At 38.7% G+C, this 27,065-nt stretch overlaps 2 protein-coding genes across 3 annotated transcripts; one reads left to right on the top strand and one right to left on the bottom strand.

Annotated features, from left to right (window-relative positions):
• Positions 1-3,198: 3,198 nt before the first annotated feature.
• On the top strand, positions 3,199-16,671 carry LOC139118797 (sulfotransferase 1B1-like). 2 transcript variants are annotated; one of them, XM_070682261.1, is made up of 7 exons: positions 3,199-3,342; positions 7,324-7,501; positions 11,003-11,262; positions 12,117-12,240; positions 12,682-12,776; positions 14,046-14,217; positions 15,490-16,671. In XM_070682261.1, the coding sequence occupies exons 2-7, from the start codon at positions 7,333-7,335 to the stop codon at positions 15,597-15,599; spliced, it is 930 nt and encodes a 309-aa protein (XP_070538362.1). In that variant the 5' UTR covers positions 3,199-3,342; positions 7,324-7,332; the 3' UTR covers positions 15,600-16,671. The 2 variants fall into 2 exon arrangements, with proteins under 2 accessions (XP_070538362.1, XP_070538360.1); XM_070682259.1 differs by lacking the exon at positions 3,199-3,342 and having other exon boundaries at positions 7,064-7,501.
• Positions 16,672-18,760: 2,089 nt separating this feature from the next.
• LOC139118798 (sulfotransferase 1C2-like) lies at positions 18,761-26,856 on the bottom strand. Its single transcript, XM_070682262.1, has 6 exons — positions 26,605-26,856; positions 21,759-22,024; positions 21,451-21,574; positions 20,905-20,999; positions 20,396-20,567; positions 18,761-19,399 (listed from the first exon to the last, which is right to left on the bottom strand). Exons 1-6 carry the CDS (start codon positions 26,756-26,758, stop codon positions 19,290-19,292), a joined length of 921 nt encoding a protein of 306 aa, XP_070538363.1. The 5' UTR covers positions 26,759-26,856; the 3' UTR covers positions 18,761-19,289.
• Between the last annotated feature and the right edge of the window lie 209 nt (positions 26,857-27,065).

Raw genomic sequence — 27,065 nt, forward strand, 5'->3', positions numbered from 1 at the left:
TGTTTTTGGAGGGACAGTCGCAATTTATCACGCAAGAATTTTTGAAGAGATATGGTATTTCATTCAGTTTAGGGAGGGTCACCATATTTTGTGCAACTATAAGAAGGCAAGATGTAGCTGATTTAGTGCTTCATCCAAAAATATCAAATCATAATACATGGAGTCTATCAGGCAAATTATTGACAATTTGCCCCCACAAAACATGCTATATCTGTATTTTATATATGTTTGATAATGTATTTAAATGTACTTTGCTTGAATAGGGAAGTAAAATGAACATTTGTGTACAAGAAATTGATTTCTGAATTTCATCTAAAAAGTTGGTTCACTATCCATGGTGTTTATGATGAAATTATGAATAGTTTTTTTCCAATACAAAAATAGGTAAATCTTTGCATTTGTGTACTCTTGATTATTGATATTAATTTTCTTGATTAGACTAGAGTGGTTACAAGTCTATGGTTGTGCAAGAAATATGATTTCGGAATTTCACCAAAATGTCCATACACTATGCATTGGGGTCTGTGATGAAACTATGAATAATTTATTTTCAGTACAAAATTAGATAAATCTGTGCATTTATGTATGCTTGATTATTCACATTATTGTTCTTGATAAGACTAGAGTGGTTGCAAGTCCATGGTTGTGCAAGAAATTTGATTTTGAAATTTCACCAAAATGTCGATTCACTATGCATTGGGGTCTATGATGAAACAATGAGTAATTTTTTTTCAGTACAAAATTAGATAAATCTGTGCATTTATGTATGCTTGATTATTCACATTATTGTTCTTGATTAGACTAGAGTGGTTACAAGTCTATGGTTGTGTAAGAAATTTGATTTTGGAATTTCACCAAATGTCAATTCACTATGCATGGCGGTTTATAAGTGTGTGCGTATTTTGTTGGTGATTTCTTATTCAGGAAATATCACACGGACAATCAAAGTTTTGGCCGTAATATTAGCTTCTGTCTAAACTGACCCTCCCCCCAAGATAGGTTTATAAAAAGTGACCCTCCCCCTTGAACTGTTTTCTAAAAAGTGACCCTCCCCCCAATTCCCCCGGCCCACCCCAACCTGTAATTACTGAAAGCTCCCTAATACATTTAACAGGAAAAGCACACCCAGCAATGGGTGAAAGCAAGTCTCTCTCTCTCTCTCTCTCTCTCTCTCTCTCTCTCTCTCTCTCTCTCTCACTCTCCTCTCTCTCTCTCTCTCTCTCTCTCCTCTCTCTCTCTCTCTCTTCTCTCTCTCTCTCTCTCTCTCTCTCTCTCTCTCTCTCTCTCTCTCTCTCTCTCAGAGACAAACAAAGACAGAGCTGGCAACCTGAAATCAAATGGAATATTTATGACAAACACAGGATTTGAAATGCAACTGACGCTTTCTAAGTTTGATATAATGGCTTTTGATGAACATTTCTGTGAAAGACGTTGCCTTCAAATACACGTGATGAGCAAAATCTAAAACGTTTCGTTTCCATACTATAATACCTTAGGATAGAGTGAGAAATGTTGGAGATTCTCTATCGTTCTCGGACATGAACTTCGACTTCTTAGCATTTAAAATACCATTCTCAACAGCCAAACTGTTCCTCCACTCTACAAGTGTTGAAGACTTTAGCAGAAACACACACGGTATTGTATGCATGCATTACAATATCTGACAATAAAACACACAAACTAAACGGTGTCCTGTCGATTACTTGCGTTGTAAAGTCTACATTTAAAAGGGTGCTAATGTGCCTAACCACAATTACAAGTATAAGTGTCAGTTGGAAATCCTTGATGCCTGTGAAAGTTGAGTGAAAGCCCATCAACGCATTTTTTTAAAAAGACGGACTGTTTACAGAATAAGTTACAACACTCAAACTATCGTTGTTTGTAGCACTTGACTTGCAAAAGCGCTCGAGTTTGGTCACAGTAATGGTCTGCAGATCACGCAAAGTATCGTACAGGGAAGAATTGTGTACTCCAAGCACAGTAACTGAAGACTAATCAATATTTCAAGTATCTACCCAAAGGCCAAGGAAAGGCAAAACGATACTTTCACATATGGCAGACAGACAGACACTGATAGACAGACAGATAGACAGATAGACAGGCAATAAAATAGACATGTGGCGACAGAGGATGGCTGTACATGTATGTACGGAAGTGATTGTAATATACGTAGGCATAGACCAGACCATTGTTGTTTACAACACACCATGTACGACCTGACATTATAACAAGCACCATTTACAATCCAATGATCGATGAAAAGTGTTTACTTTATCCCGGCCAGCAGAATGTCAAGGCTATTTGATAGCATGGGCCAGACAGCCGCACAATTACCCCAAAAAACTAATGGAAGACAATTAGGTTGACTCGACAGAGACACATGATTCCATTGAAGGGGAATTCCAATTTCATTCTATTTACAATCAGAGTTTGTCGTCTTAGTGTGCTATGTCAAGATCAACTTGTCCACTGTAAACTAAATTTGAGTCTTTTTGACGTGTCTTTGTATACATTTTTTTCATCCCCTACATCGTTTTTGCTCCCTAGTGTTGTGACGTCATCTTTGGAAATCGAGGTAACCCGCCTCTTTTATCTAGATGTGGACCAGAGACTACGTAAAAAAAATTGATGGGCCACTGACTGAGTCAAGGGTCTAAAAGTAGGGCAGTCTGGGGTTAACTTGATATGTTGATGCGTTTCAGCTGTTAAGAGCATTTCAATTGTGTTCAACTATAACAAACATCTCAGTGAGACGAAAACTTTTGGGGAGTAAGTGGCATTCAAACTTACTGTCGTTATCTGAGGTCACTACAAAGGTGTAAACCAACTCTCTCTCTCTCTCTCTCTCTCTCTCTCTCTCTCTCTCTCTCTCTCTCTCTCTCTCTCTCTCTCTCTCTCTCTCTCTCTAAATATATATATATGTGTGTGTGTGTGTGTGTGTGTGTATATCCCTCTCTCTCTCTCTCTCTCTCTCTCTCTCTCTCTCTCTCTCTCTCTCTCTCTCTCTCTCTCTCTCTCTCTCTTTCTCTCTCTTATTTTTTTTTTAAAGCCGACTCTATATTTTAAGAACCCTGCACCATAGTTACTTGCAAAGTCGAGCTAACCGGGAACCCATAAACTATATAAAGGGAAACTAACGTGTGTATAGCGCATGCGTTAATACTTGTTAAAGGTGGACAATAAAAAGATCACAGACTAATACTAGTATAACAGTCGACTGCATCGCTATTGCGTGTCTCAGTGTTGCTACTTCTCTTGTCCTTTTTTTGCGTTCCACGGTGTTTATTTGTCAAGTCGTGAAACCACAGCTTTTAACTATCATCGCTGATTAAAGCTATTCAGGTGAGTTAAACGTGACTTTGAAATTTCCACGCCCTGCTGTTGACACGTCTCTTACTGAAATTAGAGACCCGCTGTAAATTTTACGAAAAATTGTTGACATTATTGACTATCAAGAGCAGAACATCTCAATTTCCACAAAATTGCATTGCATTTAACCAACTTTCGTTCGCCAAACAGCCATTTTCACCTTTAAAAATGCATACTTGACGACAACATAATCGTTACAAGAGCATCTTAATTCTGTTTTTTCGCCTATCTCAATAATTTGAAAGCCAAGCATAGGAAGACGCTGTTAAGATTTATGTAGGTCAGTAGTAGGCGTTGTTGCTCGATCAAAGTCTGAGAGGCAAGAGGTTTTAATTGACCATAAGAGGTTCAAAATCTGTGCCTGTTCGTTACCTAGACACACATTTTGACATTCGATTTACTTTGCCCTAGAAAAAAGGACTGACGTGTCATTACGTGACTTCGTCCTCTCCACCACGTCATGATAATTATCATGGTCGGGAATCTAGGATCAGTCAGCGATTTTTTGCGAGCTATTTTCTTACAAGATTGTTTATACTTGTCAATAACCCCATTAAGTCGAAACGAAATGTTCATCATGAGTCAGGCACGCAATGCCATTACTGAGCTCGGTAATATTTAGAAATGGACTGAGTAGACGAAAATACCTGAAATTGTACCCTATCTCTCTCTGTATGGTCTTGAAAGGGATACAACATGTTTGTCTCAGCGCCCTCATTACAGATTATGAGGTCACGTTTCAAGTTTCCAACCACCAGTGAAATCGGAACCAGAACAAGTCAAAAGAAATCAAGTCCCTTCAAACGGGTCCATAGAAATGTGGCGTTTTATGACTGGTTCAATAATCGTTGTTTTCGGCATGTTGTTAGGTTTCATAACTCGAATGCACACCTTACAAGTGCAGTAATCGACTGTTTGACATTGAAAACCCGCAAACGCAAACCTATGCGGTCGAAAGGCACTTGAGGGGTAATTACGCGTGTTTTTGTATTCAGCCTGTCAAAATACATTACCACTAGTCTTCAATCACCTGACTCTGTCAAAGTGTCCAAAACAACCTAACCCTCTGAGCGCCAAAGTCAATTTTGGTCACTTTTATAAAATATACCCTAGTCAATTTTTTTTCTAGTTTTTGCCAAAATTTTGATTAAAAACTGTAGCCAAAGAAATGTGATGTTCATTAGGTCCAAAGTTATCAAAAAAAATTCACTAAAGTTCATAAAAATTAGCAAAATGTTGCATTTAAATTTTGGTGGGAAAATCACAGCACTCATGGGGTTAATTTCGTGCAAGAGGGGATAAGAAGACTTTCTTAGGTACTGAATTTGTAGATATGAATGGTCACATGATTTCGCACTACCTAACAGAAATGATCATACCAACAAAGTTTACCAAAACAGCCGTCCTATTGCCAAGATTCACCAACATACCAACCAGCATGATCGCCATTTAAGATCAATTCATCGATTGATTAATGACGCGAAAATGCCTTTACATATGTGTGTACCCTCCGTTTGCTGAAAAAAGACGTATAGAGAACGGGACAGACACGACCGATGTCAACAGCTCGACTCAAAGTGCCTCGGTAAAATGCGTTAGGTTGTCGTAAGAGCGATAATTGTTGCATCACAGATAATCGGTGACTTCACAAACATTGCAACAGCCGTCATCGGCGTTAACCACCAGACAAGTTGGTTATACTATTACTTTACGACAAATCGCCACTGTATGCATACATGGATATCATTCGCCACCACCATCATCATCATCAGCAGCAGCAGCAGCCTACAAAATTTTATTAAAACAAAGCCAGCGCATCGACTCTGTCGCAACTAACGGCCATTATTGCTACCATTGTCACTATCGGATACAGCAACCGCCACAAATCACAACGCCGCATAACTACAGATTGTTAATTGTCTGATATACTACATTCTGAACTGTTCAGGACTTATTGTACTTAAGAAATTAGCTTTGTTAGCTTTGGAGACTAGGGCGGCGTGTTAGTCCCTTAGTGCCCTGCTTTTTTTTTAAACCCACGTGAATTCGGACCTTTTACGATGACTTGTGAATGGGACAGATTCAATCCCCCGATGCCATTGCCAATGATCGATTTTTGGACCGTACCTCCTCGTACCTTGGTGGGAAGACTGATTATTTTGGTAACAATGCATCGCTTTCCGCCCAATTAATGCCTTGATTAATAGTACTATATCAATCATTGAAATCAGATCAATCATTCTGTACCAAGACTTGCCTGGCGTTCACACAAAATATCTCAAACGTCTGAACAGAAGCGATCACAATCAGAAGCGTTTTGACGACCAGGTGCATGTATAGATGTATATAATCCGTATTTTACAATGTCTCATAAAACGGAGCGACGTTGACTTGGATACTAGGCACCAGCCCTGATAACGGTCCTATTAACACGGCAACTTTAAAGGGCTATATTAACGAGGCCGAACACCAATATTGTGCGTAAAATTTCGTACGCTTGAAATTTTAGAAAAGGTGGAGAATGCTATATGGAAAAAATTGCGTTTTTAACGCAAATCCTATGCCGTCAGACCGGCATGTGCTTACCTGTTACACGTATTTGAACAAGGGCTGTAGATTGATTTAGAGCGCACGACATTTTAATAACCGACCAACATTGAGCTCCCGTTCTAACTTCTTAGGCAAAGAAAGAGTCAAGGAGATTACATGGGTCGCCAATTTGACATTGTTATCGGTCCAAGTGACACCTTCTATAAGTCACAAGATAAAAACAGAGGTATTTTTAGTAGTTTGACAGGAATAAGCTTGAGTGGCTATCGCTAATGCACTCTTCATGTGTCGTTAGAACCGCCATCTTTAATAGCAACATGATGCATCAAGTTTGTAAAGCAAATAATGTTTGTATAGGAAGTGTTAAAGGGATGACTGTAATGATTTGTGTAGGCACAAAATATTATATTTCAAAAAAATTCTTTGTATATTTTGGTCAGTATAGAAAAGGCGAAATTCCTAAGTGTAGACAGCCAAGTTCCGAAATTTGTTAAAGTTAACTTGTCGTCTACGTAGCAAATACAGACGGCAAGTAAAAGTGAAATTTCTGAACGCAACTTTCTAATTTGAATAGATATGGTCAGTGTATTCATTCCTTGTGTTTCATTCACAACAGTGGTAAACACTTTATTTCGGCATGCTTTGTCATCGGATATGCCTGCACCATTGCCTTCGGTTACCCACAGTACGTCCCAGAAAAAAGTACATTCTGTGTTTTTCTCTCGTGACGTCACACAAGCTGATCATGGACTTCGTTGTCTGAAATCAGACATTTATTTTAACGTTGCGCGAATAGCGGAGACAACAGCATTACAGGTGTGCTATGAAAAAATATTTTGTTGCACCAAGTGGAGTTTTTGTTTAACACTCGTCGCGAAGTTCGAAATAGGCACAAATTCGTTTAAGGAGATAATAAGAGTTACCGTGTCAGAGAAAGAAAGACTTTATCTTTTTAATGGCGCTGCTCGACTACCCAACATGAAGTGCTCAAAAAATAAATTATCGTCCTACCTCATCATATTCATTTTTGGATGCATTTAGTGTATTGACGAGTGACACTTTGCATTATCAGTAACGTTACAATTGCTCAGCTGTCGCGTTGCAGGTTTCCTCAAAAAACGGGCGTGAAAACTTCTAGCTAGTCAGTCAATGCTAATGAGGCACACTGGCCAACAGCCAGACAACATGCACTTTCTACTTGCCTCTTCTGAGATTAAACCAGCGAGACGATCAGCTGAATAGGCTTTCACAAAGCAAGCGAAAGTGGGTCATGGTACGGCACTCTATTCTTTGGCCATATAAGAGAGTGTTTTACAGGTAGCCTGCCCATTATATCGACTTACAACGCCGCTGCACTGACCTCTGAGCGCAGGCTACCCTGTTAATTTTTTAAACGACTTTCAGCTGACAAAGATGGACAAACTGGACGAAGAAACAATGGCTAGGGTGATGAAGAAGTGCTATTTCATGAGGCCTGACCTGGTGATGCCCGGAATCATGGAGAAGAACAACGTCCTGACGAACGTGAAGACTATGAAAGTTCGCGACGATGACGTGTATCTAGTCACGTATCCAAAGGCAGGTAAGTTAAGGGTTCTCTGTCAAAGTTACCGCAGAGGGTCATTGTGCACTTTGTAACACTGCATTCCTTCAGAATCTGGAAATGCGGGAAGTGGTTTCAGAGTGAGTCCTGAAAAATTTTACAGGTAGTATGTGTCTGATGTGACAAAGGTTCATCAATCTCAAGCACCCTTCAAAACTTTCATGAGACATGCGTTTACTATACTTAAAACAATTTAATTAAAATTTACGGTCGCCACTTCTGAACAAATGACCAGCTCCCTGTCGTTAGGGTACTATCAGTAAGTTTATTCATTATTGTGACCGGCAAGTTTTTTCACTTGCACTGCCAAAACGATTTATAAGACACCACTTCTGATAACTTGAATAAACACAGCAGATGAAAAGCGCATTTCGCACTGACATTTTGAAAAGTCAGGCATGCCAGAGCCGCAGGGAATTTAGCTTAGGAAAGCCTTCTGTAGTTACGGTGAGGGTGGGGTTGGAAAGGCAGGGGGGAATGAAAGCGAGGGTCACATTTAAAAAAAACTCCAGGCGGAGAGTAAAGTTTTAGAAAACTGCCTTGGGGTCACAGTTTAAAGAAGCTAGTTTAATGGTTATAAACCTGTGAAAAATTACCGAGAAAATACAATTGAAAATAAAATTATATTCTTCAATCCAGACTAAATGATTTACAAAATCCTGTAACACCCATGACTGACTAACTATATTATTTTTGTGATAATAATTTCTTTGATAAGTTTGACTGTTTGCGAAAGGCGAAGAATAGAAATCGATCATGCCAAAATGCTCATTCTAGTGTCAATAGCTGGTGTTGTGTACAGGCCTTTATGTTCTTCCATTGTACCGGTAACCATAGTGTATGACTAGACGCAGATCATATGTCTGCCCCTCGCACCTAGCTGCCCGTCAAAATGGTTGCACTGAATTCACTTATTGTCAAATCCATTCCTTGCCTTAGGCTTGTGAGCACCTTTGACCTATGAAGGCAACTTTGACCTCAGCAGTCAAATTTGACCTTATAAGAATCACGCATACGGAGCCCGTGTAATGCTGGGTCACAGGGACTTACACGCAGAAATCGAAGCATAACTTTAGTTCTAGAATCTTGTGGCAGAGCATACAAAAAAACAAACAAACTTCTGTAATATAACAAATCGGTGCCTCTTTTCAATTTGATTGAATTCAGCAACAGATGACCGGCAGACGAGCCTTATCTTTATGGTCATCGCGCATGTACATAATTCCATGTTCTTTAGACATTACAAAATTAACGAGACATCAACGTATAAACAGGAACAGCAAGATCTCTTTAAATCCAAAACAACACTTTCGCTTAAAATATTAGTCATTCAAATTCTGCCTAATTTTGTCACCCAAAGCCACCAAACACTACTTAATCTCAGGTTTCTACCAATAAAATCTCCTACGCATAATCTGCATTGGGCAAATCAGTTTGGTTTGGTTACTATACAAACAAATTCGTCTTCAGACGCAAGCCGCACACTTGATACACGGAAAAACACAAGTGAGTCGAGTTGTCCTAAAAGACAGCATTTGTACTTCTGGTGGACTTTGTTAAAAAATATCATCTGCCCAATCAAAATGGATCTTTTCAATTCTGTGAGAAATAAATTTAAATTGAATTACGTGTATCCAGTGATACACAAACGCACAAGTGCAAGTATACCCCTTAAAACTCCCCAAGAGCAGTCATAAAAGTGTCAACAGTTTGGAAATGTGTCCAGCCAGACGACAAGATAGTAAGTGTGGAAATCGTTCATTCGTCGCGTCGTGCCTCCCATGGCGGGTCTCCCGTGTATCGCCCTAGTATCTGTATTTAGTCAGAATGGTGCAGATTTCTTATGCAGTGTGATACCACTCAAATATTTTTGAAGTAACTAAATTACACGATCTGTTTTCCTTCTCGTCACAGTAAATTTCGGTCCGCTGCCGAAGTATAATGGTCTGACCCCAGAGTCATCGTAGCGCTGGCGCCCTTTTAAACCTCAGATGTGATTGCTGTCAGTTGTTTTCTTGTTGTGGTCAGCCCAAGAGAGTCAAACACTTTTCAGCTTTAAGTTATTTCGAACTCTACTGCTTGTTTTCTTTGTCTGTCACCAGTTTTGACGAAAGTGCTGATTGAAATTGAGCTTTAAAATTTGCGATCCACAAAAGGAAGTAAGAGCTGTTAAACATTAAAATGTTATTACAGACGTTTCGAAAGGGTTATTTCAGGGCATAAAACAGAATCTTGTACAAATACAATTGCTTGAACGTCGTCCGAGTTGGTAAAGCTCGGCTATATACGCACGTGCTCGGGAGGGTATAACTGACTTGGCCGAACGTCGATCATAATCCGCGAACCATTTGACTTCTACCTTTCAAGATGTTTCGCATAATTAGCCTTTATGCTGTTTTAAACTTCGGCCATTGAAATAAAATTCTTTGTTTGCTGTCCTCGGATTTTTTGAAAAACCTACCAACCAGCAAGGGTAAAAACAAACACAGACAAAAGCACAAAGTGCATTAATATAAGTTCATTTTTTTTGGTTTCTTTTGAAAAAATAATATTTTTATTTGCAATAGTGTTAACATTGTGTTTGGTTTTTTTTCAAATTTTCTCTGAAACCTACCGGTACGCGGACGGCAAACAAACAATTTTACTTAAAGCGCCTTAGACATTAAACCACATTGATGAAAAGGCAAGCCCGAGGCAATAAAACTGACCAGTACTTATATGCGAGTTGATAACATTTTACTTGATTCGGAAATGTCGGGTTTATGATTTTAGTTGTAACAGTTGTGTTCAAGTTTATACAGTAACTTCTGAATGCGCCTTTGGGGCAGATATTTGGACTCTTTAAAGGTATACAGTCACCAGTAATCTAAATATGCCCATATATGGTCAAAGGGGCGTTCCTTGGTATTCAAAATGCCCTGTGAGGGCGCTGTTTTTAAAAAGCGGCCACCCGATTAAATCTGTGATTGGTTAGATTTTCTCTTTCCATGGTAACCCTGGCAAAGTTATAACAGGTGACAGTATACCTTTAACTTTTACATTGCCAATACTTATTTGGCCCAGAATTTGAATAGGGTCATTTTGAAGTTCCTGGAGTAAGTTTCACCTAGGGGATTTGTTTTTTGTAAAAAAATGAATATTAATTTTTCTCCTGGTGTAACACAGGGTTGGCGGACATTTTGAATTTCAAATATCGATAAATATTGGGCAAGTTGCTTTTGTAGTGCCAAAGTTTGCATTTTGACTCTTTATTTTTATTCTTGATCTCGACAAGAAATGGTTTCAAGTTTCGTTTCGAAAAGTACAAGCAAAAGTTTATACATTAAGTCTTTCAATATCGAGGTACATACTACATATTAAAAAGTTGCATAAAGAGGTACATAAAGAAAAAGACCTAAAGTGGTGAGGGTGCGCCTTTGTGAATCGCCAGACCACTTGCCAAAAGTGAAAACCCAATGGATGTTTTTCTCCACATTTCAGGTACAAACTGGGCATGTGAAATTCTGGATGCCATGCTGAACATCGACAACCTGGAAGTCCTGAAGACGAGGTCGCTGTTCGAGAAGATACCGATCCTGGAATTCGGCCCCTCCATCCATCCGGATCTGGTGGAGGATGGCATAGAGCATCTTCCTTCCAATGTGAAAGCCGTAATCGATCCAATGCCTTCTCCGAGAAGGATACCGACTCATCTGCTACCCGAGTACATGCCCGAGGAGTGGCATCAGAAGAAACCAAAAGTAAGTTCTGTGATGTCGGGCACAAATATAACAGCGATATACATTGTAAGAACATGGCGGCAATATATGTAACCTTTGATAAGATTTTCAATATCGTTGATGTAGTAAACAAACGCTCTGTCTTTGTCCTTTCCCTAAAATGTGTTGAAATACTAAGTATTTGCCATGTCAACACAATGCGTTGCGTATAGGATGAAAAAGGTTTGTTGAAAAATGAGTTCATGCCTGGACTGAAATTCAGTTTTCAACAGCGAGACTGGACTTTGCGCAGGTTATTTGTACTACAGTTGTACACCAAGCGTTTCGACAGGTTTTTGGAGTGAGACAAGAAAGTATATTCAGAACAACAAAGATACTGAAGTATACATCAAAATTGCAGCAAATAGAACCTCAGACAGTTACTACTACCCGTGGTACAGTGATACTCTAACAATATAACAAAGTGTTCTGTGCTGTAACGACTGTACTAGGTTCGCAAGACAGTATGTTCGTGAACATTCTTACAAGTTTTTACACTGGTAGTCGGATGATAATTATTGATATACCCACTGTCTAATTGATTTGCTGACTGATAACTATAGATGGACGGTTGGTTGATTGATTGGTTGGTTGGACGAATGGTAGGGCGGATTGATCTATGGATTTATGTATTGGTATGTCGTGTCATACATCGGGTGTTCATCATGAGTTTATAGGTATCTCTACTATGGGTACTCGGATAAACATATTCCATTTTTTTTCTCTTTTCTGTCACTTTCTCTTTTCTGCCTGTAATAATTGTCTTCTTTCACTCTTTCTGTCTCTCTGTCTGTCCATCTAAATTTTTTCCATCATCCGTCGTTTTGCCTGTGAAGACTATCGTCTGTGACAGGAACCCAAAGGACTGTCTAATTTCTCTGCTTGGATGGCATAGATCAACACGCTTCCTTTCTCCCTTGGAATGGAACGAACTCTTTGAGGCCTACATGCAAGGATTGAGTAAGTCTATCCATTTACCATTTACTAAGTTTCCTCATTTAGTTTTCTCATTGACAAGTTTTTATCATATGGACGTATCCAATATATACAGGAGTCGTGACGTCTCATCTTGTCCACGTTAGTTGCCACATCATGTCTTTTAGGCTCAAATGATACCTACCTACCTACCTACCTACCTACCTACCTACCTACCTACCTACCTACCTACCTACATTTTGTACATGTTGACTTTCTCAACACGTTACAATATAAGATTCACGCTTCAATTGTCATACATTCGTATATGGATGGATTAATTTGAATGTATTGCACTTTTTGAGAATACATAATATTTATGTGTACATAACTGTACCATTTCATGTCATCTTAATCATTATTAGCTTGATATTTGTAACATGACTGTGGATTCAAATTCTGCTATTTTTTGTTTCTAAAATCCAGCGGTATACGGTCCATACCCTGATTTCACTAAAGCCTGGGCCAAGTACGAGAACGAACCATGGTTGATGTGGATACGGTACGAGGACCTCAGACTGGTAAGATGAAAGTTTCATATCGATAAAAAAACAAACCAGCAGATGTAAATCATTTGAAAGAAAACTTATCTGTTATGAATAGATCGACGATATTTTTCATGAGACGGCCGTCATATTGGTTAATAGTACAAGCCATCAAGACACAAATGCGAACAACTATTTATCATATCATATCATATCATATCATATCATATCATATCATATCATATCATATCATATCTTATCATATCATATCATATCATATCATATCATATCATATCATATCATATCAAAGCATATCTTATCACATCATATCATGTCATATCATACATGTCATATCATATCATATCATATCATATCATATCATATCATATCTTATCATATCATATCATATCAAAGCATATCTTATCACATCATATCATGTCATATCATATCATGTCATATCATGTCATGTCATATCATATCATATCATATTGGTTTGTGTCATATCATTTCGTATCATATGTCATATCATATCTCATGTCATATCCCATGATACTATGTCATATCAAGCCATACAATACCACTCTTTGCCATTCGTCAGACTGCATCACACTACAACACACCACACCGCATCACATCACATCACATCACATCACATCACATCACATCACATCACACCACCCCACCCCACCCCAGACCACACCTAACCACACCACATCTCATCACATCACATCACATCACATCACATCACATCACATCACATCACATCACATCACATCACATCACATCACATCACATCACATCACATCACATCACATCACATCACATCACATCACATCACATCACATCACATAAAACACATCACAGCACAACATACCAAACCACATAACATCTCTTATCACATTACGTCATTTCACGTAATGTCACATCATTTCATCACACGTCATAGCATATTACATCATCCCATCGCATCAGGTCGACAAGGTCATATGTCGTTCTTTTGATTTCAACCTTCCTAAATCTCTGATAAGATAATTTATGATTGTCAACAACAAATATTTTTATTCATGTGAGTCAGTTTCCTTATCTCAGAAAGAGAAGAGATTATACTACATGTAAAAGGGCCTAGGTCCAGTTTCTGTCCTTAAAAATTACATGCATTAATTATACAGTCAATATGATAAGATTCAGATATATTCACGTCATGATCTGATAATTTGAAGTGCGCCGGCCATGTTCAAGTATACATATAGACTCATCTTGACTGACAATGACGACATATTTCTTTCCAATTGCAACTTTCCATAGAATCCAAAGGAGTCGTTTCGAAAGGTAGCGGAGTTTCTTGGTAAAGATCTGACCGCTGAGCAGATTGATCAAGTCATTCACGTTACAAGTTTTGACTACATGAAGAAAGCAATGGAGACTGTGAAAGACAGGGATATCTTCTTGAATAAAAAAGGAGTTTGGCAAAGAAAAGGTAAGGTTGCAGTCGAAAAATAACCAGTCTTCTAAAAGTTGAACTAGTCACTGTTGGGTGAAAATAATATTTCTACAGAACAGAGGGGCGAGACTGGTCATCTTGCATAATGTAGCTGGAAGGATTTTTTGATCAGGAGATGTCCGACCTAAAAATATACTGGTAACATGTTCTGTTTGATCAAAGCAGCGATTACCGATAAGTATTATGAAATGATAATTTTACTGAGATTTTGAGGCTTCATGTTCGTGGATGGAAAATACAGTCAGTTCTTCGACTTTAGATATCTTATATTATTTTGCCGTCCGTAGCTCATGAATTTTTCGTATGTATGTATGTATGTATGTATGTATGTATGTATGTATGTATGTATGTATGTATGTATGTATGTATGTATGTATGTATGTATGTATGTATGTATGTATGTATGTATGTATGTGTATGTATGTATGTATGTATGTATGTATGTATGTATGTATGTATGTATGTATGTATGTATGTATGTATGTATGTATGTATGTATGTATGTATGTATGTATGTATGTATGTATGTATGTATGTATGTATGTATGTATGTATGTATGTATGTATGTATGTATGTATGTATGTATGTATGTATGTATGTATGTAAGTATGTATGTATGTATGTATGTATGTATGTATGTATGTATGTATGTATGTATGTAAACTATGTATGTATGTATGTATGTATGTATGTATGTATGTATGTATGTATGTATGTATGTATGTATGTATGTATGTATGTATGTATGTATGTATGTATGTATGTATGTATGTATGTATGTATGTATGTATGTATGTATGTATGTATGTATGTATGTATGTATGTATGTATGTATGTATGTATGTATGTATGTATGTATGTATGTATGTATGTATGTATGTATGTATGTATGTATGTATGTATGTATGTATGTATGTATGTATGTATGTATGTATGTATGTATGTATGTATGTATACGTTCTTCGATTATTTATTTGTTACTTTACATTCATTGCTGCAAATACCATCCTTAAATGAACAGAACGTTTGCCACGTTAGGTGTGTTGAAACAGAACATGTCGACATGATTTGTGGATGAGAAAAAAGAGCTGTATTTTACAAACGGGTTAAAAAAAAACTGGAAAATTCATTAAAAGTTACATCGATTAGAATTTGAAGCGTCGGCTTGTGACGGTATATAAAGACTCATAAATGATTTTAAGAAATAATTTAAAATGACGTCATCTATTCCTCCTCTCTGTTGCTAGGTGTCGTTGGAAACTGGAAGGAAGCCTTCACCATCAGCCAAAACGAGACTTTCAACAAACATTACAAAGAAGGGATGAAGGGTTATGAACACCTTATGTACGACTGTTGAACTCTGACAAGCCTCGTCTACGCATATTTCTTTTATGCTACATTATCTTATTGTTCTAACAATATGTAATATTTCGGAGAAAACCATATTAGCTCTACAGAGATTGAGAATTCGCTGTCTATGGTCTAGTAGAATCAATCTGGCACACTAACTCACACTCTGACCAACTTTCGTCACGACGTATGCGAAAAATCTACTCTTTCCTAAGGAGGGGAAATGTAAATCTAATATGGCGTAATCACGCGTGTTCCAACAGGGTCGACAACATTATAGGCTTGCAGTGGTTCAAGTCGTATTTCTCATTGGGTTGAATAAGATGATAAATGCCCATAGTTGGAAAGGTATAACCGAACAAGCTTAGATTACATCATTAGCATAATTTTGGCGGCAAATCATAAGTAATAAATTTCAGCGTCTTGACTTGTACACAGTAATTGTAAGAAGAAATTGTGTGCCATATTCCGTAATGGAAGATGCACCTGTATCGACCAATGAAAGATCGATAAGCGAACGAAACCTTAGGTTCGTGGAAAATTTGAAATTGTACAACCTACGACAGCAAAAACTTGCAGATTGGTAACTTTTGGCTGGGAAACATGTCAGATTTTGTTTGCAAAAAATAGATTTTTCGACATCACCAACATAATCATGTACGCAATTTTTTGTAAATCACGTGACGCATGTCTTACCAAGGCTGCTTGACATAGCACTCTACTCTGGAATAATCTCATCTGTTTGTTTGTATTTAACCTAGATAACTTCGATATATATTTTCTTGTGTGATAATAAATACAGACGGATCGAAATAAATATCAGCACTATCAGCCTCTACATCAGGTCCATGGAAATATGACTCATCTCAATTAATTGAAAATAAGCCGGCTTAAATCTCATTTTTTCTGTGTCATTCAAAACAACATTACAATTCTGATACCGTGCAGTAGCGCTGATGGATTGACCAATATCTCAATGTATCGTCTGCCAACTTTTATCTCTTTTGTAATGAACGGAGTTACTATCATTATTTGTTTAAAATTCACTTCAATAAATTAATAAAATATAAAGAAACTAACGTGGCATGTCACTTGTCTTTTGTCCTACGTTTTTAATTTCTCCAGTTTTCGAGTCATTTTGGCCTCTTGTCTATGGTCTGTTCACTATTTAGTCTTTCTATCGTCTCAGCCACGAGCACAAGTACTTACTCACATTTGATCAGCTATTTATGAATACCCTTGAAAGCCTATAGCTTGTGCTTTTCTCCATAAACCTATCAGGTTCATGCTGTTGATATCAATCCATGTTCTATTGAATTTGACATAACGGCAGGGCTCGAAATTAGCGGTAGTCCCGCGTCCAAAGACTACCAACTCTTCCTTGGGGCTACCAAAATCTGGGAAATGGTAGCCCAAACGGACTACCAAAGCCTGGGACATGAAATTACTTAGTAGGTGACATGATGTTGAGCTCTGTGAGATGACCGACGCTCATACAGTCAACGCAGCAGGACACAGAAAGGACAGACTATGACCTTGTTATGCAAATTGAAAGGCGACAGTGCAGTCGAATTTTTTGCGACAAACTTTCAATAAAATATCATTATCTGAACTGATGTACTTGGATGACAGGCTCGGAAAATGATGGCCAATGTAAATTCATTTTCATAGTAGGCTAATTTAATCACAATGTATCAATCACAATAAAACACAAAATTATTCAAACTGCAAGAAAAAGCTGTCGGGCAATCCACAAATTACGCTTTCCGAAGTGTACGAGATCATCCAATGATAGTGTACTATGGTGGAGAAATATAGCCAAAATGATACAGTCATGTTCCTATTACGAAAGTATAAGGAGCATGACTGAATCATCCTGAAATTCATAGCCAATCTATTTTAGCTATGTTCTGTTTACGCTTGCTGAGTGGAAAGTCGTTGTCTAGCCGAACATCAAAATTTGCATATAAGCTCTGCGTAATGTGTGAATAGGTAGTCAAACTTTGAGGAGTTACCGTTGTCCACTACACATGCTACTAGAATACCCTTCTCCTAAGGCTATGATCTGCGGGTATCGATGTCAAATGAGTAGAAAATTCATTTCCTGGATAGAATAATGAAAAATAAATCTTTCAATGTCTAGATATAAATAAAATATCCTTTACAAAAAAATTCTTCATCCATGCATGGGGTACCAGACCTTGTCGTCGCTGGGCTACCAACTTCAGAAAATGGTAGTCCAATGGGACTACCAGGGAAAACAGTTAATTTCGACCCTGTAACGAATGCGTACAATACGCCACAGTAACAACCATGACATCTCTCCCTTTACTCCCTGTCTTCCCGTATCCACTCGAATTCAAAGTTCGTTAGCGAAATCCGAAAACTCTATGTATAAACTAAAACGATGGACAAATTTTACCTAGTAAAGATATTGTATTTGGACTCGAATATTGCAGAACCCCTACTGTCTACCGTGATTAACACTGTCTTTGAGGAACGGCTTGTTCATGTTCGGACATAATTTTGTTTTGATCTATTTCCCGCTCATGGCGAGACCTCGCAAGACTTCGGTATTCAATATACCAGCAGGTCGTGAACCAAATAAAGGACACACGTTTTGCGTGACATTTAGAAATCTGCATACTGTACATTATTGACTATTTGCCCTGTTCTCACGAGCTTCCATGTTATGAAGCAGCGTAACCCAGTGTCGAAAGACGATGCCCTGTCACAAATCATCACAGGGTTTCGTAAAATCTCGCGCTGCATCAAACATGGTCGAAAATGCATAGATAGATTTCTGTCTGACGTGTTGACTCTTGATGCAGCGACATCAATTTATCAGAGTTGGTTCTCAAAACACCACGCACTTCAAATTACTTTCAGCTTCGTTATAGGATGCTGTCACACTACTCTGAAATTTGCCGCATGACATTTTGCATGTCGGCCAATAGAGAATTTACATCACTTTGGTTTTTTTAACATTCTGCCTCTACACTTGTCAGTTTGAATCTCGATAACTGACCTTAGAAGTAGTTCAATACGATCATTCGTTTTCTTTATTCTACACTAATTAAAGTTATATTCACGCAAATCAAAGAACACAAATAATCGCTTTTGGAAGATTTGACTATCAATTTAAAAAAAAATAATCAGAGTCAGTGGTAGTATTACAGTTCATTTTTATTCAAAATAATTACAAAATTAAGTGCTATTTTCAAGTTTATCAGAGAAAGTTTAGTTTCATTTTTCTTAAAAACTGTTTAAAACGAGTCCATCAACTCTTTTTACATACTTCCTTTTGTCAATGAAAAGACGCATGCGCAGTGATACAATAACACTCATATCCTGATATAGCGCTAACAGAATGGTCACTCCTTTACCTACAAAAAATGAAAGTTTTGTATATTAAGTTTGGTATATTCTTCAACAACGTCATAAATGCATTGAATATAAATTCCTTATATCTTTAATCTGTTACAAAATATTTCAGGGTGTAGAAAGTATCTTAGCCGATACAGATATTGCTTTGTATTGGCAATTCATCGACCTGGTCCCTATTTGACATTTTGATATTACAGTTTCACACGGTGAAACAACATTTTTTCTAGACAAGCGGGAACGCTCGCTGGAGGAGTATATCTGAAGTCGCATTTTTCGATATTTCATAATAATATTGTCGCTCTTTCTGGCTTTAGAAGGAATATTTATGGCCCGGATAATCCTTCATCTCTTCATTGTAAATCTTGTCGAACGCCTCGCTCTGTGCCACAGTGAACGTGTTCTTCCAGCCACCGGATACACCTGAGGGGAAAACAATAGAAAAATGTGCCCCGGAGTTTATTAAGGGTAATCTCATAAATGAGATATAATGTATTGCTTTCTCGCGTATCGTAGGACAAAACTGAGAATTCTAGAAAACCTATTCCCATCGTATGCGTCGTCATTATCATAAAACTTTGCTCACAAGGTAGATTTGGATAAAGCAGTCAACGACCTCACGAAATTTCACCTTTCATATACACTACAGTCAATGTTTTCGCCAATACTAAAAACACCGTGAAAAAGTAACGTGGTGTTCCTTCATTTAACGTGCACGGTGATTCTCATGCTCCCCTGAGGATTTCGGTAACACTTCGAACAGAAATTTAGCATTATACATTGCGAGGAAACGACGTTTTTTGTCAACTTTACCACTCAGTCTGAGTGATAGTGTTAAAGATCTAGAGGTGAAAACCAAACTTCTATTTTCCTACAATGTGTCAAATCGATATATACCACGTTCACTAAGTTTATTGTCTTTGTTGAGAATGTAAAAAATCAGTCTTGATATGTTAGCGGGAAGGAGACAAATCGCATAAAATGGGTACAAATCCACAAGCAACAAGTCATGTAACTATTTCCAAACTTGTTTTATCATGTCATTTAGCACTTTATACTGCTATGTCATGTCTCACTTTAACCCTTTGAGCGCCAATGTCAATTTTGCCGCCTTTACAAATGTAAGCCGGGTAATTTTTTCAGACTTTTTTTCCAAAATTTTGATCAAAAACGGTAGCAAATGAAAATTGATGCCCAGTTGTTCCAAAGTGGCAAAAAGATCACAAAAATTATGAAAATGTTTAAAGTTTTGCACTAAGATTTGTGCGGGAACATTTCCAGCACTCAAAAGGTTAATTGACTCGGATAACATGTCAGAAATAGTTTATTTTCTATTTATTTGTTTATTTGTTTACTTGTTTGTTTCAATGATTTTGGTTACAAGGACAAAGGCACAATGGCAAGGTCAACGTTAATCACCTTTCCTCTGCCATACTCCCTCTGGTCTGAGTATGAATTCACGACCTTTGATTGTCTCATTGGCCTTCTTCATGTACAGGAAGTGCGTCACGCGGCATACTTCATCGAGTTGTGCGTCTGTCAATGACTTGCCCATGAACTCGGCGATTTTCTTGACAGAGCCTTTGTGGTCCTGAAACGAACAACGGGCAAAGACGACACTGAACTTCACTGTGTTTCGTTGTCTTTTTGCATAAATTAGCTCTCCTTTGTAAATGTACTTTCTTTTCTATAAATTTCTCTCATTCGGATACGTTTTACTCATTTTCTTCTGGGCATCGAATCGTTTGAAAAGTGACTGGATACTAAATTGAGATGCATTAATAACTTATAACACATTCTCTATAACCACCGTGACTGCAAGTTCAACGATAGAAAAATACGATGCCTAAGTTTGCAGATACATCGACAATCATCAGTCAAACACCTCTATCACATTATTAACGTGGTTTTCAGACTTCCGATCTTACCTTCTTCATGTCTTCGTATGTTATGTACAGCACCCAGGGCTCGTTTATGTATTTGCCCCACGCTTTCATGAACTTGCAGTAGTCACCGTATATGGCTGTAGAGAGATTGCAGAAACGGGTAAACTCCTTTTTTTGTACACTTATACAGATTAATGTAATGAGTTATAGGTGTTTTTGATCTTGACTCATAAGAAAGTTGTGGTTTTGACAGCACACTGAGATCAATTTACTGAAATTTTACCACACTCTCCTTCATTATACACTATCCAGATGTTGTCTTTGATACCTGATGCCGAATTTGTGCTACCAAAACTTCTGAAATGATTGTTTTTTCATGTCCCCCTTTCCTAGCCCCAGCTTTCATAGTTTAGTACCAGAGACTGGTTTCATTGCAGGACCTGCGTATTTCAAACAGCGGCAGTTGCCACAGTAGCATGCTATCTCCAAAGAGTTACATATGCCTTCTTGTGGAAAATGGACAAGTTGGGGACAAAAGCAGAGCATTGTACAAGTGAAGTGGGTCTACAAAAGATTGACTACACTTACTGTGACCCTTCAGGTAGGCTTCAAACATTTCGTCCCAGGTGCAGGGATCCAAGAAACGCACGGACTGATGCCAGTTGAACAGGGATATGAGACAATCCTTCGGGTTCCTGTCTACCATGACAGTCTACGGAGGGATGAGAATGAAAAACGTAAAGAATACCCATCAAAAGTAGGAGTGGCACATCAGACAAACAGTGCATCACAGTTCCTCTATCCACAGAGGGACTGTGAGTGTATACATCGAAAAAAAATCGCCGAGGCAATTCGTTCATTTTTAATTTGACCGCAAAGTTATATACCAAGCTCACCTTTGGCTTCTTTGTGAACAGCTGTGTTGGAGATATGTCTGGCAGCAGATGGGTCGGTATCCTTCTCGGGGTACCCTCAGGAACTGATCCTAAAACGGCTTTGCAAATCGGCGGGACGTCTTTGATACCTTCCTCGACCATTTCAGGGTGGGTGGATGGACCTAGTTCTATCAAGGGGACTTTTTCCATGAGAGACCTCTCCTTGAGTATGTCGATGTTGTCAATGTTTTGGATCGCGTCGATGATTTCCATCGTCCAGTTCGTTCCTGTGAAAACGAAAAAAGTAAGAGACACGGATTTCCTTTAGGACGAAAAAATAACCACTGGAAATAGAAAAGGCGGAATGAAACATTGCCTACGAAATGTCGTAGCTTGTCCAAATATGATTCCACTTTATTCGCTTTTTCTTGAACTTGATGTATATCCTATAATTTTTTTCAAATGTGAGTAATATAGTATATAAACCCTTCATTTTGACCTAAACTCTGATTTTCAGTATGTGAGAAGTGGCCGTGTCAATGGTTGGGCAGACACCTACATGTAGGACATAGCAACAATAACCGGTGATCGCTAGGGGTCAGAGGTCAACAATGTGTACACGAGAGTTTAGTTCATATACTTCGCAAGCTTTCGGTGTCGCGATAATATGCCAGATGAAGACCAAATATTCACGGTATATATGTTTCCGGTTTGATGTTTGCGAGGAGAATTCAATAGACGAAGTTTGATCAAGGTGTTTCCTCCTACCATACACCACTTCAAAAGCATAAATTGCTCGCGAGTGTATTTGGCTTGCCTTCTAGGTCGACTTCCCTCACGTATTGGCGATTGCAGACGATGTCCGGGCGTAGGTCATAGTTTACCTCTCGGGCAGAGGGGAGCTTATACGAGACCATTCCCGGGGTTTTACACTTGAACAAGAGAGTGGTTTTGTTCATGAAATGAGATACATGAACACTTGTGGTCGACACCCAATCACCGACTCACGTTCATGGTTTAAATCGTCTTCAATTGAATTTTTTGGCCTCTAACGTAACGCAATTCTGGATCATTCTTCACCAATCATGACACAGTGACAATTCATCGTCCTAGCCCTATCACAAGGTATACAGTCACCTTTATGTATTAGCCTCTTTTACCACCTATTCAGGTTTGCATCTTATAAATTTAAACATTGACATGCACATTCTCTCGTTATATCATCATAATACTCTCAAAACAAATAAATTTACACAAACAAGTTTGAATGCTAATCTTTACTATCTTTCAATCATGAAAATAAAGGCGTAATGCAACGACACCCCCCCCCTTCATTCACTGAAAATTCCACCAAAATTCAATAGTTTCGTTGGTTGAATAAATAAGACTCGATATAAGTCAATGTCTTTACCCAGAAACTGTCTCAATCTAACGTCTGAGAAGGAACGTCTGAGACCTTTGACACTCTTGACACACGGGTCAGGTAGCTGTAATTCTCGCTACGTTAAAGTGTATGTCTCGCATAAATTCAAAGTTAATTTTGCTTAAAATGAGCCATACTATATGATTTTGCCACCCCTACTTTATCAAATAAATGCATCACCCCAATGAAACGACGCGGTTAAATATTATTAAAATGCAATATGTTGTGCGACTTTGAAGTTAGCTGCCATTCGGGTCGTTTCGGAATTCGCGGACATTGCCACCGGAAATGACGTAACTAATAGAATGTACGAGTGATAGTGTTCACCTCCGCCATAGCGAATGCTTACCGCTGTGGCTTCAACATGGTGAGAAGTTACGCCTTTGGTGGCTGAAGTAACTGCAGCCATTGTCAGTTTATTGCATTGTAGGATGATGTATTAGCCGCATTTGACAAAATTACAAGAAAGGGTCGGAAAAGAGGCATTCAGACAAGCGTTTTCTGCGGTGCACATTTTCGAGTGCCGTGAATTAGAATACAAACGGTCCGGAAGCCAGATGTACGGTAAGATAGACTTTAATTCCTGGAGTTACTACATCGATTATGTAATCGCAATGCCGTACCAGTACGACCATTGTCACCAGAAAGCTTCGCGTGTATCATCATCAACTGTGGACAAGAGCGAGAACAGCAGCAAGACTGCGACAGGTTGCCCAAAACATGTCAAGGATGCGGGGGCCGCGGAGAAGTATGGCCGTGTTTACATCCCCCAAGACTGATCGCTGATTCAGATGCTTTACGAAAGTGATTGTAAATAAATAAATGAATACAGGTACTAGATCTCATGCATGTGTGACTCTATAATTAGTAACGTTAGGAGATATCTAATTTTATATTCCTAAAAAGTTTACCTAGTGATTGACTGACTCTTTGCGAGACTGAACGATAGGTTGTGTATAATATACAGCACGGCGCTGCCAGTAACAGTGACACAACGTGTAGCATGCAAAGAAGTTTATACTGTTGACGAAGCAGTCGCGTTGTCGTCATCTGTTCCCTTCTGCTCGACTAAGTCTCCCCTAAAATATTAGCTTCTTTGAGAATTTCGCAGTCATGAAACAATGAACACTGTGCTTTATATCGCTGACACTTAATCAAGAAAAACTGCATAAGCGTAGCTGATCACCCCGTCACAGAAATGGCCGGCTGAGCCGCCCGGCCTCGGGTGCCAGTGTGCCCGATATTTACATCATGTCAATTTTAATTTATCTCTTCCCGAGAATTTGGCTAGACATGTCTTTACGGTCACATAGTGCCCATGTTCATGTGAGGTTTTATAACGCCAAACTGAAGATTTTGCGGCGAGAATACTACCTTTGGTGTTTATGCTAACATGACACTCAGCCTGTTCCACTTCCACTTGATAGGAAAGATGTGTGTTATGAACGGTGGACAATTTTCAACTTGATCTCTACTACATTTATCTACAAACGTCATGGTGTAATTCAATTTTTTATATACAGATTTTGAACGAGGCAATTTGTGTTGAGAAGTAATAATAAGGTGGGATGGCAACTCCAGACTTTATTTTGTTAGCTTGCGGTTGTGTGTACGGTAGTGCACTGGTGTGTTTGACTGTGGTCACGGTGGGCTTGTCACTGACGCGACGGTCAACAAGAGTTCCGCTCTTGTTCTCGTTTAGGTTAAGGTTCCGACTGTTAAAATTTGCAGGCCTGTAAATTCTGAACAGCTTTGTCATATCTTCTGTGACGATGACATTCTCAGTTGCACTACTTTCACTCATGAAATTATCACTATCTCCATAGTCAATGCACGAAGTCACCATCACCCATTCTATTAGTGACGTCACAGCTACTTGCGCCAAAACGGGGCGAGCTCGGCAATTTCCGGAAAATGTCGCCATGATGGAAATCGAAAAGTGCAACTTTTCCCGTGTTTTCGTCGAAATAACATAATACAACCGTCTAAAAACCGCTCAAATAAGCTTCAGTTTGTGTGTAAATGTTTGTTTTATTAATACCAATTTCATTGACAACCAGAACTATAGTATATGCCCCAAGTCAAACGAAAAAGTCTCAAAATGTGGCAGGACTCACACTTTAAATACTTTTTGTCTCGTGCTTGGGGGCAAACTTCATGTATTGAAATGCATTGTTGGTAAAATGTGGACTTCTCACCACAGCAATAGTTTGAGATAGTGATCTCGTAAATACTTTGGACACAAACGTAATCACTGTCTAGGCAAGAAGTTCTGATTTTTCATGAAACTAGCGAAATTCATTCATCTTTTCGTCTTTTTAGGCATTTCTGGAGTTAAATTCCTGTACAACCTAAAACTTTACTTTTGCTTCTGTAGTATTATGTGTTTTACCTGAAAAAAGCAGCCATACTGAAGATATTGTTGACCGCATGAGACTTTTATACTCACTTTGGTGGCTAATCGTAATTGAGGTACCGAGAATTCAGGGGCCAGAGAGCAAGCTCCACCCCAAACCAATTTGTCTGCCTCTCAAATTCGTTTGCAGCGCTCTCATTGGCTCATTTTTTTTCTCGAGCAATCGCTTCTGCGAGCAACAGGTTCACAGCACCCCTTGTAAAAAGTGAGACAACTGCATACAATACTAGAGTAAAAGAGGTCACCTACGAGCAAAAGGACCCCTGGGAAAGTCATCAATCACGTGATTTATAGCGTGAACTTGCTGAGATCAGCGACGTTACGTCAGAATCATTTTAACGACACTAATGTAAACAGAACAGTTATGAAAAAATATATTCACGTCATTTATATGGAAAGGTAGAGAATGCCGTACAAGATACACTTGATCGTGTACGTCTTTAATCATCTTTGAACAAAGGGCTGTTAAAACATTTTGGCAATTGGTCAAAGTTCTTGAGGTTCCAGTTTTTCCTTTCTTTTGAGGCAGGCTTTCAGAGGAGGCGAGTTTCTTAAAACAATAATCATTTGCATATCGGACATATGTCATGATTAAGAGCACGAAGTGTGCGTAAACTTGCACTTCAAAACTTCAAATCTGATCACGGTGACTGTTGGTGGTATCACAACATTTTTGAAAAAAAGCGTGCCCCGCAGCATTAGAATGGACCAAATGAAAAGGCAAAGAGTGGTTTATGTGTACGAACTTATGGAAAGTCTCAGTTGATATAGTGGTCAGCGTGTCGTCGTCGCCGCCCAGGGTGAAAAGTGTACAATGCTAAATGCACCATGCAAAACCATTTCCTGCCAGCTCGATAGTGGCCGTTGGTTATTTTATCCGAAACTTGTGAAAAAACGTAGTTTATGTAATCCATAATTTGTCTGTAAAGTGACAACATACGGAACACAAAGTCAGGGCCGCTAAGACTTGTACGGGTATCCGGGCAGATTTTAAACACCCCAGGTCGAAAGCCGTGCATTAAACTTACCGGCTTTTGCGAAAGTCACCAAAAACACATCGTCGTCTCGCACTTCAAAGTTCTTCACGTTGGTCTCGATGTTGTTCTTCTCCATGATGACCGGCAAGACATATCCAGGGCGGAAGAAGTAAGTCTTCTTCAATGAAACTTGTTCCTCCGTCATATTGTTGGGCGGTGCGCGTGACTACAATACCTTAGTGACAAGTACCTGAACACGAACTACCTCAAACTGACCTGGGCGCGAGCTATTTATACCAGAGTTCCTGCGCCGTAACACAGGAACTAATTGCCCATCCGCGGTCGATATTTATGGAAATGGGCCAGGTACGAAAACAATTTAATTAAAGATATTTCAAGGTTTATTTGACACCTATTTGGGCAATAAAATCTTTATATTGCTCAGAAATGCAAAGTAATGGCACAAGATGTGCATTTGCTGTACTGGCCGATATATGACTCATTGAAGTCAG

Source organism: Ptychodera flava, chromosome 19 (genome assembly GCF_041260155.1).
Source record: "Ptychodera flava strain L36383 chromosome 19, AS_Pfla_20210202, whole genome shotgun sequence".
Taxonomy (NCBI): domain Eukaryota; kingdom Metazoa; phylum Hemichordata; class Enteropneusta; family Ptychoderidae; genus Ptychodera; species Ptychodera flava.